General features: G+C 56.2%; 1 protein-coding gene across 3 annotated transcripts in view; it reads left to right on the plus strand.

Annotated features, from left to right (window-relative positions):
* Positions 1-16,438, plus strand: part of SLC28A1 (solute carrier family 28 member 1) — a 47,203-nt gene that overhangs the window by 12,232 nt on the left and 18,533 nt on the right. For all 3 annotated transcript variants that reach the window (XM_051834250.3, XM_017337565.4, XM_089310757.1), the window contains 4 exons: positions 3,669-3,810; positions 4,725-4,838; positions 6,483-6,560; positions 16,117-16,197. In XM_051834250.3, coding sequence (XP_051690210.3) covers positions 3,669-3,810; positions 4,725-4,838; positions 6,483-6,560; positions 16,117-16,197 — 415 coding nt within the window. The remainder of the gene's footprint in view (positions 1-3,668; positions 3,811-4,724; positions 4,839-6,482; positions 6,561-16,116; positions 16,198-16,438) is intronic.

A 16,438-nucleotide genomic window follows, 5' to 3' on the forward strand; every position in this document is an offset into this window, starting at 1 on the left:
GAAGTTTCTTCTTCTTCTTCTCCTTCTTCTTCTTCTTCTTCTTCTTCTTCTTCTTCTTCTTCTTCTTCTTCTTCGACAGGCAGTTAGACAGTGAGAGAGAGAGAGACAGAGAGAAAGGTCTTCCTTTTTCCGTTGGTTCATCCCCCAAGTAGCCGCTGCAGCTGGCACGCTGCGCCAATCTGAAGCCAGGTGCCTCTTCCTGGTCTCCCATGGGGTGCAGGGCCCAAGCACCTGGGCCATCCTCCACTGCACTCCCGGGCCACAGCAGAGAGCTGGCCTGGAAGAGGAGCAACCGGGACAGAATCCGGCGCCCCGACCGGGACTAGAACCTGGTGTGCCAGCGCTGCAGGTGGAAAATTAGCCTAGTGAGCCATGGCGCTGGCCAGTATCTACTTCTTAGCTACAAAACCAAAATCAGAATCCATTAAAGAAATGGATAAATTGGCCGGCGCCACAGCTCACTAGGCTAATCCTCCTCCACCTGTGGCACCGGCATACTGGGTTCTAGTCCCGGTCAGGGTGCCAGATTCTGTCCTGGTCGCTCCTCTTCCAGGCCAGCTCTCTGCTGTGACCCAGGAGTGCAGTGGAGGATGACCCAAGTGCTTGGGCCCTGCACCCCATGGGAGACCAGGAGAAGCACTTGGCTCCTGGCTTCAGATCAGCGTGGTGTGACGGCCATAGCGGCCATTGGAGGGTGAACCAACAGCAAAGGAAGACCTTTCTCTCTGTCTCTCTCACTGTCCACTCTGCCTGTCAAAGAAAGAAAGAAAGAAAGAAAGAAAGAAAGAAAGAAAGAGAGAAAGAAAGGCAGGAAGGCAGGAAGGCAGGAAAGAAAAAGAAAGAAAGAAAGAAAGAAAGAAAGAAAGAAAGAAAGAAAGAAAGAAAGAAAGAAAGAAAGAAAGAAAGAAAGAAAGAAAAGAAAAGAAAAGAAAGAAAGAAAGAGGAAGGAAGGAAGGAAGGAAGGAAGGAAGGAAGAAAGAAAAAGAAAGAAAGAAAGAAAGAAAGAAAGAAAGAAAGAAAGAAAGAAAGAAAGAAAGAAAGAGGAAGGAAGGAAGGAAGGAAGGAAGGAAGGAAGGAAGGAAGGAAGAAAGAAAGAAAGAAAGAAAGAAAGAAAGAAAGAAAGAAAGAAAGAAAGAAAGAAAGAAAGAAAGAAATGGATAAATTGCGCTTGGTCAGAACCACAAACTGTTCTTCCAAGGTTGTTATTGAGAGAATCAATGGATGAGCTACAACCAGGAGGGAAGCCTTGCAAATCACGTATCTGACAAAGAATGTTATCCACCATAGATAAAGACCTCTCAAAACTCAGTAGTAACAAAAGCAACTCAATTTAAGAATGGGCTCCAAGTCCTTGGGCTCATGCACCCAAGTAGGAGACCCGGAAGAGACTCTTGGCTCCTAGCTTCATATCGGCACAGCTCTGGCCACTGCAGCCATCTTGGGAGTAAACCAGCTGATGGAAGACCTCTGCCTCTCTGTAATTATTCCTTTCAAATAAATAAATCTTTTTAAAAAATGGGCTCCAGATTTGAACATTTAATTAAAGCAGATACATCAGTGGCAACGAAGCACATGCTGAGAAGCCCAAATCATTTGTCATTAGGAAAACGCAAACTGAAACCATAAAGAGATACAACTACGTGCCCACTAAAAGGCTGGCATTCTAAAGACCGACCACACTGCACACCAGCAGGGGCAGGGAGGAGCTGTGAGTCTGACATACTGTAAAATCATACAATCACTTTGGAAAACAGTTCTGCAATGTCTTTCTTTTTCATTTTTTAAAAAAGATTCATTTTATGTATTTGAAAGGCAGAGTGGCAGAGAGAGAATGAAAGAGAGAGATCTTCCATCTGCTGGTTCCCTCCCCAGAATGGCCATGACAAGCAGAGCTGAGCCAGGTTAAAGCCAGGAGCTAGGAACTCCATCCAGATCCCCCATGACAGTGGCAGGGGCCCGAGCTCGCGGGCCATTATCTGCTGCCTTCCCAGGTGCATTAGCAGGGAGCTGGATCTAAAGCAGAGAAGCCAAGACTCAAATCAGCGTTCTGACATGGGATGCCCGCCTTGCAAGCTCCTGCTTAACCTGCTGTGCCGCAATGCCAGCCTTAGCTATTTCTTAAAGAATTAGACCTACTGTATGGCCGCCAATTGCACTTCGAGGTAGGTCCGCGGGAGAAGTGAAAGTGTGGCGCCTGCAAAGACTCGCTGGTGCTTCCTTGAATGTTCGCAGCAGCTTTACTGGAACAGTAAAACCTGGAAACCACCTCGATATCCATCCAAAGGTGACTGGGCGGGTAGGCGGCGGCATCCCCGCACAACGGAACACCGCTAGGCAATGAAAATGAGTGAACTCTTTTTTTTTAATTTATTTATTTGACAGGCAGAGTTAGACAGTGTGAGAGAGAGACAGAGAGAAAGGTCTTCCTTCTGTTGGTTCACTCCCCAAATGGCCGCTACGGCTGGTGCGCTGCGCCGATCCAAAACCAGGAGCCAGGTGCCTCCTCCTGGTCTCCCATGGGGTGCAGGGCCCAAGCACTTGGGCCATCCTCCACTGCACTCCCTGGCCACAGCAGAGAGCTGGCCTGGAAGAGGGGCAACCGGGACAGAATCCGGCACCCAAAGGAATGAACTCTTGATGCAGGCAAAAACCTGGAGGAATCTCAAAATAATTCCACGGGGTGGAAGAAGTCAGAGTATGTACTATTCAGCTTTGTTTACCATCCTAGAAAACAGAACCGTTGTCGCCTGGGGGCTTGGGGGGAGAGAGGGGATTACAAGAGGACACAAGGACACTTTGGGGGTGATGGTTCCCCGTCTTGAATGTGGCGATGGCTTCGGAAGTGCATGCTTACGTCAAAGCATGTGAGACCTTCCAGGTGTGACGTTAATACATGCCAGCCGTATCGCTAATGAAGCTATTAAAAACCAACAAAAGCAACACCCCCAAAGCGTGCCTTTTAGTGACACCAATAAACCTAGCAGGTAGGTATGCAGACAGCGCAATAGAGCAAATGCTGCTCACGTGGATCGAGGTGATGGGCGCTTGGTGACAACCGGCCAGGCACCTGTCTCTCAGCACTCGACCTGGTACCTGGCACCTAGTAGGTGCTCGTACACAGTAGCTGTCATCAGTACTCTATGAGTTGATGACCAGGTCAGGGCTTGGCCCACAACACCTGATCCCCCAGACCCGAGCTCTCCTACCCTGCCGGCGGCCCCTCAGATACGCAAACTCCAGCCCTGGGGACCAAGCGGCTGCCGTCAAGGTCAGATCAGTTCTTGGTCTTGGGCACAGGACTCACCGTCTGACTGACCTAATTGCTTCAAGGCATTTGGGAGGCGGGGCTTGTGCCATCCCAGGTCAGAGACTGGGCTGGGTGTCCTCGCTGAGAGAGTCCCCACGTGTGCCCGCATGGAAACACTGGCCACACACGTGCTCCTGTCTCGTCACCCCAGCAACCGTGGGGAGTGTCAGGTCTTTAGCTTCTTTTGGCCAAGGAGGGGACTTGACTCAGAGAGGCTAGGGAGCTGCCTGAGGTCACACAGCGAGACTGACCCTTCCCGGCACGAAGCCCCAGAGCCTGTGCTGTACTCTCTTCCTCCCTGTCTCGGGTCCCCGGCGTGTGTGAGTGACCCAGGGTGACGGCTGCCTGCCTCTCGCTGCAGGTGTCTGGCCCTGGCCGCCGCCCTGGCCCTGGTCCTGTGGCTGTGCCTGGACACCTCCCGGCGGCCTGAGCAGCTCGTGTCCTTTGCGGGAAGCTGCGTGTTCGTGGCCGTGCTCTTTGCCTGCTCCAAGCATCATGGCGCTGTGAGTGCTTCTTGCGTGCTGGGGGCTGGGAGTCTGTGCGTGCCTCTCCCCAGCCCCCTGAGCTGGGCAGAGACTCCTGCCTGGGGTGGATGGCTGTGTTTGGGGACATGCCCCCTGTGCTGGGAGTCTCCCTGTACTGCCTGGAGAGGTGGGGCTGGGGTCTCCTGTCTCCTTGGCAACGTGTCCTCCATTGGCCCAAGCCTGGTCCTCAGCCCTGTGGCCCAGGAGCCATTCCCTCTCCATCCCAGAGATCCGGGGCCCTGGATGAATGCCTGACCCCCCCCCCCCCCCAGGCTGCTCTCAGACCAGCAGTGGAAGCTGCGGCACCAGGGGCTTCTTAGATACCCGTTCCCGGGCGCCACCTGGTCCTCATGAGTCACAAAACATTTCACCCTGCATTTCAAATGCCCTCGGGGTGCTGCTGGCCGCTGGGGGCGGGGGCTGCTGCCTGGCCCTGGTTCTGCCTGCGGTGGCCCTGGAGTTGCAAGACCCCGGCCGCAGCCCAGCCCCAGGGAGCTAAGGGATGGCCTAGTGCTGAGGAGGGGGCACAGCGAGTGGGGTCAGGGCACCGGCGATAGCCGTCAGATGGTAGGGGCCCCGGGCAGTCGGAGGCCTCACTGAGCTGGGCCCTGGCAGGCTGTGCCCACATCCCGAGGCGGGACACGCTCAGGGCCGGCCACGCACACACGGTCCTTGGGGAGCAGTGCCCGTTGCTGCCCAACATGGGGCTGCTTCTGCGTTCCAGACAGCCAAGCCGTGGACAGTGAGTCCAAGGCCCTGGCCAGGCCCAGGCCCAGCGCCAGCAGCCCTGTGTTCCCTGTGCGTGCCCCAGGGGGGACTGAGCTCAGTAGGACCTCTCTCCCTCTCTCTCTGTCTCTCTCTCTCTGTCTCTCTCTCTCTCTCTCTCTCGGCAGGTGTCTTGGCGGGCCGTGTCCTGGGGCCTTGGGCTACAGTTTGTGCTTGGACTCTTTGTCATCAGAACGGAGCCAGGATTTATTGCATTCCAGTGGCTGGGCGAGCAGATCCAGGTGCGTGCGGGGCCTGGCTGCCCAGAGCAGGGGGTGTGGGGGAGGTCCTGGGTGGGGGGTGTGGCGGGGAGGAGCAGACACGGGGCCCACACAAAGTTGGGGACTGGGGTCCGGGCAGAGTGGCGGCGGCTTCCCTCAGGCCTGGGAGCGGGTTTGGTATGGGGAGGGACCTCTTGGGGTCCTGGGGCCCATGGCATTTGGCCCGTAGTGGTCATAATCAAGTTGGAGTTAAAGTGCCTTAAAAAGCTGAAAATTATTTATGCTGTGTATGTCTCAAACTGTTTGCTGGAGGTATTTTTTTTGTTGTGTTACAATATATGTAACATCAAATTTACCATTTTAACGGTCTTTAAATGTCTTCAAAGTGATGCACATTGTTACGCGACCATGATGATTTACTTTTTTTTTTTTTTTTAAGATTTATTTATTTATTTGAAAGGCAGAGTTACAGAGAGGCAGAGACAGAGAGAGAGGGAGTTTTTCCACCTACTGGGTCACTGGCCAAATGGCTGCAAGGGCCAGAGCTGTGCCGATCCAAAGCCAGGAGCCAGGAGCTTCTTCCAGGTCTCCCACGCAGGTGCAAGGGCCCAAGGACTCGGGCCATCTTCCACCGCCTTCCCAGGCCATAGCAGAGAGCCGGATCGGAAGTGGAGCAGCCAGGACTCGAACCGGTGCCCATATGGGATGCCGGCGCTTCAGGCCAGGGTGTTAACCTGCTCCACCACAGTGCCAGCCCCCATCATGATTTAGTTTTAAAAAATTATTTGAGAGGGGAGAGAGAGAGAAAGAGAGAGAGAGAGAGCAAGTGCGTGCACGCCCTTATTTGCTGGTTCATTCCCCAAACGCCAGGACTAGAGCCAGAGCCGGGAACCCAGTTCAGATCTCCTACACGAGTGGCCGGAACCCAAGCAGTTGAGTCATCAAGGCCACCTCCTGGGGTCTGCGTTAGCAGGAGGCTGGACTCAGGAGCTGGGGCTGGGCATCGAACCCAGGCACTCCCCTGTGGGCTGCGGGAGGCATTTTAGCGACAAGGCTGACCACGCCCACCCCGTGATGTGCCCTGTACAATGTAAATGGTTGAAAACCTAAGGTCAGTCCTGTCTCACCCCTCTCACTGCTTGCATTTGCTGGAGCTCCGTGCGGGGTACAGCAGGCCTGGGCTCCCCTGAGAGGAAAACTCTGAGAGTTGCTGCTCCGGTCCTGGCCCCATTTTAGAGATGGGAACATTGAGGTCCGGACCAAAAAAAAAAAAAAAGTGAATTGTCTCAGCAGTCATGATGCCAGTTGAAGACCAGAACACAGAGCTTCTGTAGACACACAGCAAGGCCAAGAGCCTGGGACGGGGGCAAGACTGGGGAAGGCTGTGCCACTGGTTGTCTGGGACTGAGCACACATTGTCTCATCTTGGAGAACGTCTCTCAGGTTGACCGAGCTGTCTCTTCTGCAGGACGTGGTCAGAGGAACAAATGCCCGACACCGGCCAGCTGCCTGGGCCTGGCCGCCCTCTCTCGCTGCGCTGGGGGAAGGCACCGCGGCAGGCCAGGCGCCTGCTCACCCCAGCCTGGGTCTCAGGCCGTGCGCGGTGCCCTCGCTGCTGCCTGCCTGCCCTCCCCTCTGGCTCAGTTTGCTGTGTTTTCCTTCCAGGTCTTTCTCAGCTACACGGAAGCCGGCTCCAGCTTTGTGTTCGGCGAGACCCTGGTCAAGGACGTCTTTGCCTTTCAGGTCAGCTCGACTCCGGGCGCAAGGGGTGTTGGTGGCCACTGCACAGAGGCCTCCAGCCAGTGGCGAGCCAAGCCAGGGGGCAGGCGTGGGCCCCAGGGGCCTGGGAGGGGTTCAGCGAGGTGTCAGCTGAGTGATAGGTTCTGGCTATGTTTTGTAAAATCTGCAAAAGAGATCTATTCCTGTTTCTGTTCTCTTAACCATGAACTCCAACTGATAGGATGCCGGAGGTAGGAACAAGGTATAGAGGTTGGGGGCGTGGGCCCACCCCCTGCTGCAGGGACTCTGGGCCCACACAGGGCTGTTTCCAGGAAGCCTTGGTCTTGGGTGCCCCTCCTTTCATGCCCCTCTTGGACCACCTCTGCCAGGAAGCCCACCTGTATTTGCATTGCCGCCAGCCATAGCTCCATCCTCCTGGGCCCATAGCCCCTTTTCTCTCCCTCCCTCTTTTCTTCCTTCTAACAAAAGTTATGCACAAATACTAACGGGGAAATTGGGATGAAGTTACTGTGCTGTCTCCAAGACCTGGTTGCCCAGTGGGGGAGCCCCAGCCCTTGACTTACAACATGGCAACCCGGGCCACTGTGCGGCTGTGGATGGAACTGCTCGAGCACCCAAAGGCCTTTGTTAGTAAGCACTCGGCCCACCTGACACCCATGGGCTCGCTCCAGGCTCAAGCTCTACTTCCAGAGGCTGGGCAGAGAAAGACTGGGGCTCCCACACCACCCCCACCCCACAGGAGCTGGGCCCAGCCTCCTGTCACTGATGCCCTGGAACCACAGAGAGAAATCACTGCTGCCTGCCTGGCCCACTGACCACACCCTGGTGTTCTGGAGGTTTCTGCCTTTGGTCATGACTCTGGCCCCTGTTCCCAGAGCCTCCCGACCCAGCTGGGTCTATTAGACCCAGAGGGCTTCCAGCCTAAGCCACAGCCTTGGCCAAAGACTTTTGGGCTGGGACCAAGCCCGGTCATGGGTCCAGACCCTCCTCCTGACTGCTGGCCCTGACCTGGGAGCCTCGGTGCCTGCGTGGCCAGCAGGCTCCCTGGGGCGTGTCCAGTGCTCCAAGTGGGACTGATGCGGAGGAGAGGGAAGGGACTGGGGTCCTCCCTTTGCAGGAGTCTGCTTGGCCCCTTGACCATCATCAGGTTTTCTGGGGCTGGGTCTGTGTCGGGAAGATTCTGTGTCAGCCACCCCCCAGCCCAGGACCCCGAGCACTGTCCCCCGCCAGGGCCAGGGGCTGCTCCCTTCACACATGTATCCCCCAGGTGTCCACCAGGGCAGTGAGAGTCGCTTCCAGGCCTGAGCTTCCCAGGCTGGGGAGACAGGCGCAGCACAGCCCAGAGCAGGGAGCGAGGTGCGGAGGGAACGGCCTGGGGTGGGAGAGGTGGTCTGTACCATGGGGCGTGGAGGAAGCCTCTGGGAGAGGGGGCTTCGGACCGGAAGTTCAGGGCCTAGACAGATAGACGGGGGGTCACGTGATGCTGGGCTGAACATGGAGGTGACAGCCTGCTGGCCAGCACCCAGGGCACAGCAGGGCCTCTGTCTTCAAGGGTCTTTTTTTTTTTTTTTTTTTAAAGAATTACTTATTTATTTGAAAGGCAAAGAGAGAGAGAGAGATGTTCCATCTTCTGGTTCACCCCAAATGTCTGCAACAGCCAGGGCTGGGCCAGGCTGAAGCCAGGAGCCAGGAGCTTCTTCTGGGCCTCCCATGAGAGTACAGGGCCCCAAACACTTGGGCCATCTTCTACTGCTTTCCCAAGCCACAGCAGAGAGCTGGATCAGAAGTGGAGCAGCCAGGACTTGAACCAGTGCCCATATGGGATGACGGCACTGCAGGTGGTGACTTTACCCACTAGGCCACAGTGCCAGCCCCTCAAGGGTCTTAACACCAGGCTGAGACATCTGGGATCGAGCCCCAGTAAATAAGGAGCCCACAGGGACCAGCCTGGGGCTTTGGGATGAGTGGGAAGATCACAGCCGGGTGGAGCCAGGGTGCACCTGGCAAGGAGGCAGCGGCCATAGGCCAGGAAGTCCCGGTGCTCACAGGAGCCGGGGCCTGAGCTGACCCACATGGAGCTGGTCGCTTGCTTCTGCCCTGATGGCTGTGATGCCTCCAGCTATTCGAGGTCAAGCCTTGGATGTCACTTCTCTCTCTTTCTGTCTTCTTTCTTTCCCTTCATTAAAAAAAATAGATTTATGTATGTATTTGAAAGACAGAGACACAGAGATAGAGAAAGAGGCAGAGAGAGAGAGAGAGAATCTTCCATCTGCTGGGACACTCCCCAAATGTTCACAACATCCAGGGCCAGGCCAGGCCAAGGCCAGGAGCCAGGAACTCCATCTGGGTCTCCCACGTGCGTGGCAAATGGATGAAGTGAATAAATGGTGGTGCTGTGGCCCCTGGGCAGTCTCTCTGTGCCTGCTGGGAGGCTGGGCTGAGCGCTGGGCTCCCACATGGCTGGCCTTGCTCTCTGGCCTTGTAGCAGGGCTAAGCTCGTCTTTCTGCAAACCTCCCCAGCGCCAAGAGCCAGACACAGGCTGTAAGCGAAGGCCATGGCCATTCGTAACTGCTTCGTCCCCTTCTGCCCCCGAGACCTGCGTGGAACAGGGAGGGGGAAGCGCAGGAAATCACGCTGGCAGCCGCCAGTCCTGGAAGAGGAGTCTGTGCCAGGCCTGTGGGGAAAATACGGGGGTCTTCAAGAAGTTTCTGGAAAATGTGTATCATGAAAAAGCAAGGCATGGAGTTAAAAAACCTTCGGTACTGAAATCAACTGACCTTTGAATTCCGTTTCCCCGACTTCCCGAAGTCCCTCACACTGTTATCCCCCACTCAGGGTGGGCATCAGAGCCCTCTCCTTAGGCCTTGCCCTTGACTTAGGGCGTCTGCCTTCTCCCTGATTAGAAGAAATGATATTCCTTAGGACTGTTTTGTTACACGTGGCAAAAGCCCATTCATAACTTGCTTTAAACTTCATTTATTTATGTATTCATTTCTATTTAGTTGAAAGGCAGAGCGACCGAGGGAGATCTTCCATCCACCAATTTCCTCCCCAAATGCCAGCAATAGCTGGAGCTGGGCCAAACTGAAGCCAGGCGCCCACACGTGGGTGGCAGGGGCCCAAGCACTTGAGCCATTACCTGCTGCTTCCCAGGGTGTGGATTAATCTTTTTTTAAAAGACTTATTTATTTATTTGAAAGGCAGAGGGAGAGAGAGAGAGAGAGATTGATTTTCCATCTGCTGGTTCACTTCCTAAGTGCCTGGAGCAGCCAGGGCTGGGCCAGTCCAAAGCTAGGAGCAGGGAACTCCATCCTGACCTCCCATGTGGGTGCAGGGGCCCAAGCACTCGGGCCATCTTCTGCCGCCCTCCCAGGTACACTGACAGGGAGCTGGATCAGGAGTGGGGCACCCTGGTATGGAATGCCAGTAATGCAAGAAGTGCCCCAGGATGGGCGTTAGCAAAAAGTCGGGTCGTACATGCAGCCTGGGGCATTCCAAGATGGAATGTGGGTGTCCCGAGCGGCTTCTTACCACTGTGCCACAACACCCACCCCTGCAACTTGCTGTAAAGGGCCAGGAGGAGCTGGCAAAGGCTGGAACCTGGCCCAGAGCCTCCAGGCGCAAAATCCTAGACCCCGAGTCCCTGCTGACCCCTTGGTGTCAGTTTCTCTCAGTTCCAGATTCTCCCAGACCCCAGCAACACTACATGCTCATTTCTACAGCAGGCCACCCAGAACCAGGATTCTTTTTGGGCGGCCCAAGTTTGAAAAATCCTGGGGCAGAGCAGGTATTTGGCACAGGGATTAAGATGCTCTTTGGAGGGGCTGGTGCTGCCTGCGATGCCGGCATGCCATGGTAGACACCTGTTTGAGTCCCAGCTGCTTCTCTTCTGATCCAGCTCCTGCTAATGAGCCTGGGAAAGCAATGGAGACAGCCCCACGTGCTTGAGTTCCTACACCAAGTGGGAGACCCGGAACAAGCTCCTGGCTCCTGGCTTCAGCCTGGCCCAGCCCTGGTCATTGTGGCCATCTGGGGAGTGAACCAGTGGATGGAAGATTTGTCCCTCCATCTCTCTGTAACTCTGACTTTTAGATAAATATATCTTTAAAAAAAAAATAAGACGCTGCTTGGAACGCCCATATCCCCTATCAGAGGGCCTGGGCTCACTCCCAGCTATGCTCCTGATTCCAGCTTCCTGCTAAAGTGCACCCTGGGAGACAGCAGGTGATGGTTCAAGGTGGGTCAAGGTGGGTCCCTGCTACCCACATGGGAGACCTGGATTGAGTTCCTGGTGTGACCTTACCCTGGCTATTGCAGGCATTAGGGGAGTAAACCAATGGATGAGAGATCTGTCTGCCTATCTTTCAAATAAACAAATGAATAAAAATTAAAAGAAAACCTCCAGGGCAGAATTTGGATTGGTTGCCTTGGGTCCCGTGACCATCTTTCAGCCAATCACTAAGATCATAGCTTGGGATATTGCAGTTGGAAGGACTGGGGTCTTGTGTGCTCACCCTTGAAGGCTGAGTGGAAGAATCCTTTGCAATGCATGATTTAAAGGGGCATTTCTTAGGGGGAGGCGGCTCTGTTAGCCCCCATATGGAAAACAAGGCAGCCGGCTCCTGTAGGACCTGTGAGTAGCAACATTTGCAGGGCTCCCTTGTGCACCAGGTGAGTGTTTGGGGCTCCAGTGTAGGTCAGGGCGCTGCTGACAGCACACCTGCCACAGGAAACAGCAATGGCAGAGATAGGGAGGCCAATGATAGACAAGAGAGATCTTCCATCCTTTGATTCATATTCCAAATGCCAGAGAGAGAGAGAGAGAGAGAGAGAGAGATTCCCATTAGCTCAAGCACGAAGTCCAGTGTGGGCTCTTCTTGGCAGGCTCAGCGCATAGCCTGAACTAGAACCGGAAGGATGAGCATAACTTTGTCCCATCCCGGAGCCCGTGAGCCAGAGGAGGAGGAGGGTGGTTTCCCAAAGAGCGATGAAAGCTTTGTTGGCCAAAGAAGCAGGGAGGGGGCGCTGGGCGGCTAAGCTGCAGCCTCAGGGCCCCTGCTCCTCTCCTGTCCCGGCGGGGTCCTCTCCCTCGCCAGGTGGGCTGCTCCCTCCTGTCTTCCTCCGCTTCTGGAATGACGTGCACGCACCTGCTCATAGCGCCTCCCCCCCAAGTCGCCCCTTAGAGCCGTGGATTCCCAGGCTGTCCGGGCTGGCAGGGGCTCCGATCCCGCATGGCCCAGGGCCTTGGGAGCAGAGCTGGCATTAAACCCCCCATATACCAAAAACACCCCGATCATTTCAAAACATTTCAAAGGTGGCAAAAGACTTAGAGATTGGACGTGGAGTGAAGAGAGAAAGAAATGAGGTGGGGTGTGCATCAAGCATCCTTGGCTTCCCGGCCAAACACTAGCAACCCCCTGGCCCCCTGAGGCAGGGTGGAGGCAGGGCAGGGCAGGGTGGAGGTGGGGCAGGGCGGGGGTTCTTGTCCTCTGGACCAATTCCTGGTCAGTGGTTGGCCGATGGTGTCCTTAGCAGAGCCAGGCCAGCCAAGGGGGTACAGAAGATAAAAGACATGCCCCAGGGCCGCAGAATTCTTGTTCCATAAAGACTCACTCATCACAAAATGTCACACCCACCCGCACATGGGCAGGGGTCTCCAAAGGTGTGTGGACATGAGGATGATGAAAAAACTATGCATGGATTTCAAAATTGCCTTGCACCAAAATAAGTATCTTTGAATTCCATTTTCTATGAACTTTTTGAAGTCCCCTTGTGAGCATTTCTCTCTCTCTCTCTCTCTCTCTCTCTCTCTCTCGCACACCCTCCAGATGGGTTAGCTTTGCTGGGTGCCGAGTTGAATGGGAGCCTCAGGCTTCTCCCCATCCCCCCATGAGCCACTGTACCTGGACACAGCCGCTGGCCAGCTTCAGCCCGGTCTAGCCCTCGCTGAACTGCTGCACATGTTCAGAATCCAGGCTGCTTGCTGCTGAGCTGGGGACCAGCCCATCTGCAGGAAGCAGAGCCTCTCCCTGGGGACTCTCTAACCCTCAACGTGGCCGGAGCCTGGAGCACAGTGCAGGGTCACACGGCGGGCCCCTGGCTGGGTCGGCTTGTCCGTCGCCCTCGGCCAGGCTACAGCAAAGCCATGGCAGGACTTACTGTACTTGGCTTTTGCGTGAAAGGGATGCTCCAGGTCCATCTGGGCTGCTGTAATGAGAGCCATATGCGGAGTGGCTTAGAAACAGAAGGTTGCTTCTCCCAGTGCTGGAGGCAGCACGTCCAAGTTCAAGGTGCTGGCACGGTAGATTGGGCTGAGCACGGAGTGGGGGAGGGGGGGCTCTCTCGGCCTTTCTTAAAAGGGCACTGATCCCATTCATGTAGACCCCCCTTTGTGATGCAATCACCCCTCCCAACAAAGGCATCAGGAGGGCCACAGACATCACCTGAGTGCAGAGAAACAAGCCACCAGCACTGCCACTCAGGGTCCCAGCAGTGCCTGGCAGCCTTCCTGGGGCCAGCAGGTGCAACAGGTGTGTGGTGGGGGACAGGTAGCCCGCCCCCATGGCCTCCGTGGAGACGGTTACAGGCACCTCGGCTGCTTTGAGGATCAATGAGTCAGCACACACGGGGCACCTGGCACATAGTGGGACCTCGTAGCAGGCACGTAGTAGGACTACCATGTGGCACTTCCTTCCCTTCCCCACAGCCACACTGCCTTGGGCTGCTGTTGTCTCAGGTGCGGCAGGCCCCAGGGGCGCTTCCTGGGCTGTGAGGTCACACTGACCACACAGACTTCATTCAGGATTAAACGTCCCACTTCAGAAAAGTGGGGGTCGGGGCCAGCGCTGTAGCATAGCGGATAAAGCCTCCACCTGCAGTGCCAGCATCCCATATGGGCGCCAGTTCAAGTCCTGGCTGCTCTACTTCTGATCCAGCTCTCTGCTGTGGCCTGGGAAAGCAGTAGAAGATGGCCCAAGTCCTTGGGCCCCTGCACCCACTTGGGAGACCTGGAAGGAGCTCCTGACTCCTGGCTTCGGTCTGGCCCAGCCCTGGCCATTGTGGCCATCTGGGGAGTGAGCCAGCATGTGAAAGATCCCTCTCTCTCTCTCTCTGTAACTCTGCCTTTCAAATAAATAAGTAAATATTAGGAAAAAAAAGTTGAGGGGGTCTTCTCTCTTCTGTTCCCTTCTCTTTTCCTCCCCAATCACCATATAATCCCCAAAACACAGCTTCCCTTCCACCAAAAATGCCCAACTCACAGATAGCAAATCTCCATTGGTCCCAATTCTGCAGCCGGGTCCCCTCCCAGCCCGGCCCAGTCCCTGCAGTGCTTACGTGACCAAGAGGATGCGCCGACTAGATGGCACTGGTCCGTGCTGCTCTCCACGTCTCACTCCCGGGTGGTGACGTCAACCCGCCCACACTAGGGCTCCTCCAGGAGGCAGGGAGCCATCACGAGGCAGGAAGAGGACTTTGCAGTCAGTTCCCTGTCAGGGGCCGTTCCCGGGGGCCGCGAAGCCGGTGACAGATGTGCAATGGAGCAAGTCCAGATGAGCGCAGGGCCAGGAAGGGAAGACTGCCCGGCAGGGTTCAGTTCTCAGCCCTAGTGGAGGCACCGGGGGCTGTCTCGGCTCCCAGCCTGCGAGCCCCATTCATTTTCAGCTGGAGCCTGAACGCGATGCAGGACTCTGCTTCCCCTGAAACAAAGCCAGGCCTGCCCCAAGCCCTGGGCTCGCTCTGGGCACTCACCTCGGTCTCCAGGGACCCGCAGGCGGCTGAGCCCCACCATCTGTCCCCCGCTTCCTCTCCAGAGCTCTCCGATGCGACACGGCCCACCCCCTCCTGGAAAGCGGCCCCTCCGCTCTGTCACCCCCTCTCCTGGATGTCCCCCAAGCTCTGCGGCTTCTTTTCAGCCCCCTTCACGGCTCCTCCTTCAGTGACGCTGACCCCAGGGCCCTGCCCTTGGCCTCCGGGCCTCGTCCTTGCAGGGGAAGTAGGCAGTTCCACAGCCCCAGCACATAAGGTCCTTGGACTACCTGGGACCACAGTTACCCCCTGACTTACAATGGGGTGCGTCCAGAGAAAATGCCTGGAGCCCCCGACCTCCTGGGCTGTGCAGCTCAGCGGCACAGGGCACTGCAGGGCCCCGGTGATGTCCCCTTGTGACCACAAGTGGTGCCGCTGCCCCAGCATCACCAGAGAGGACCGGACCGTACAATGCTAGCTCAGAAAAGATCCAAGGTCAGAGTGCAGAGCCCGGTTGCTACTTAACACTTTGATGCCAGTGGAGAGTCGGAATATCTTTAAAGTGAGCCATAACGTTCCCAGCTGCTTTCTTTTCTTCTTTTTTAAAGATATATATTTTTTTATTTACTTGAAAAGCAGAGTTATAGGGGTAAGGAAGACACAGAGAAATCTTGCATCCACTGGTTCAATGCTGAAATAGCCACAAAGACCAGGGCTGGGCCAGGCCAAAGCCAGGAGCCAGGAGCTTCATCCAGGTCTCCCACGTGGGTGCAGGGGCCCAAGACTTGGGCCATCTTCCACTGCTATCCTATGCCATTAGCAGAGAGCTGGTTTGGAAGCGGAGCAGCCAGGTCTCGAACTGGTGCCCATAAGGGATGCTGGCACAGCATTGAAGGCTGCAGCTTTACCTGCTACGCCACATGGCCACCCTCTGCCCCCACCTCTCCCCACCCAACTTCTTTCTGCGTGACTAATTATTTTAAAACTGTTTAGCACAGATAAGACACGAACAGAGCAAACATCCCACGGTACGACAGGGCACAGGTGAAAGACGAATCCCTCTCTCCCGACACCAAGGCACGCAGACCTCCCCCCACTGCCCAGGGCACCTGCTGCGGGTCCTTCCAGTGTCATCCCGTGTCTACTTGAGATCATGCGCGGTGCCCTTCCTGGCCCCAGAAGCAGCCTGGAAAGTGTAGCCCCATTCTCACCGCTTAGGTTACCAAACTAGGCTGCTACAAGACATGTCCGATCCTGGGGGTCTGCCAGGATCAGCGGGATTCAGTGAGGAAGCAGCGCTGGGGTGGGGTCGGGGCCTGGTGGCGGGGGGGGTGAAAAATCCTGGAGTGCTGGGTCTTAGAGTGGAGGTGGCCTGTGGCCCGTGAGGCCCAGCCTGGTAGTGGGAAGCAGGGTGACAGGAGGAGACGCTGGTACTAGGTAGACGACAGTCCCTCTTTCTGCCCAAGGCCTGGCGAGAGGTTGAGGTCAGAGTCACAGAGCAGGGACTGGGTTCAGGGAGGAGGGGGCAGCATGCAAGGTGCTAGGCCCTGAGCTAGCTCCCTTCACTCTCACGGCAACCCTGGAGGTGGGCATTTGTCCCTGGTGTAGACACAAGGATTCAGGAGGTAGGAGTGAGGCCGTGGCGCAGGCCCATGGTGCTAAGGAGTCGGGGAGTGTGGCTAGGTGGGCAGGGCTGAGGGAGGAGCAGGCGGGACCAAGGGCGGCCCACGAGGCCCCGTGTCTCCTGGGCCCTGCCTGGCCCCCTGCCACCTTGCCTGCCTCTCACCTGGGCTCTGCTCTCTTTGCCTGCAGGTTCTGCCCATCATTGTCTTCTTCAGCTGCGTCATGTCCGTCCTCTACTACGTGGGCCTCATGCAATGGGTGATCCTGAAGGTGAGCTCCTGAGCCCAGGGCCCGGCTCTGCCAGAGCCGCCTGCTCCCGAGGCCCACGCCCTCCCAGAATCCCTTGCTCCTGGGGTCCATACCATCCCAGAATCCTCTGCCCAGAGTCCACATCCTGTTAGGCCTCTCTGTTCCCAGGGTCTAAACCCTCCCAGAGTTCCTCGCTCCTGAGGTCTATACCATCTCACAAGCCTCTGCTTCCTGGGTCCACACCCTCCCAGAATCCCTTGCT

The sequence above is a fragment of the Oryctolagus cuniculus genome, chromosome 12 (assembly GCF_051225735.1).
Source record: "Oryctolagus cuniculus isolate XC-2025 breed Fujian yellow rabbit chromosome 12, ASM5122573v1, whole genome shotgun sequence".
NCBI classification, from domain to species: domain Eukaryota; kingdom Metazoa; phylum Chordata; class Mammalia; order Lagomorpha; family Leporidae; genus Oryctolagus; species Oryctolagus cuniculus.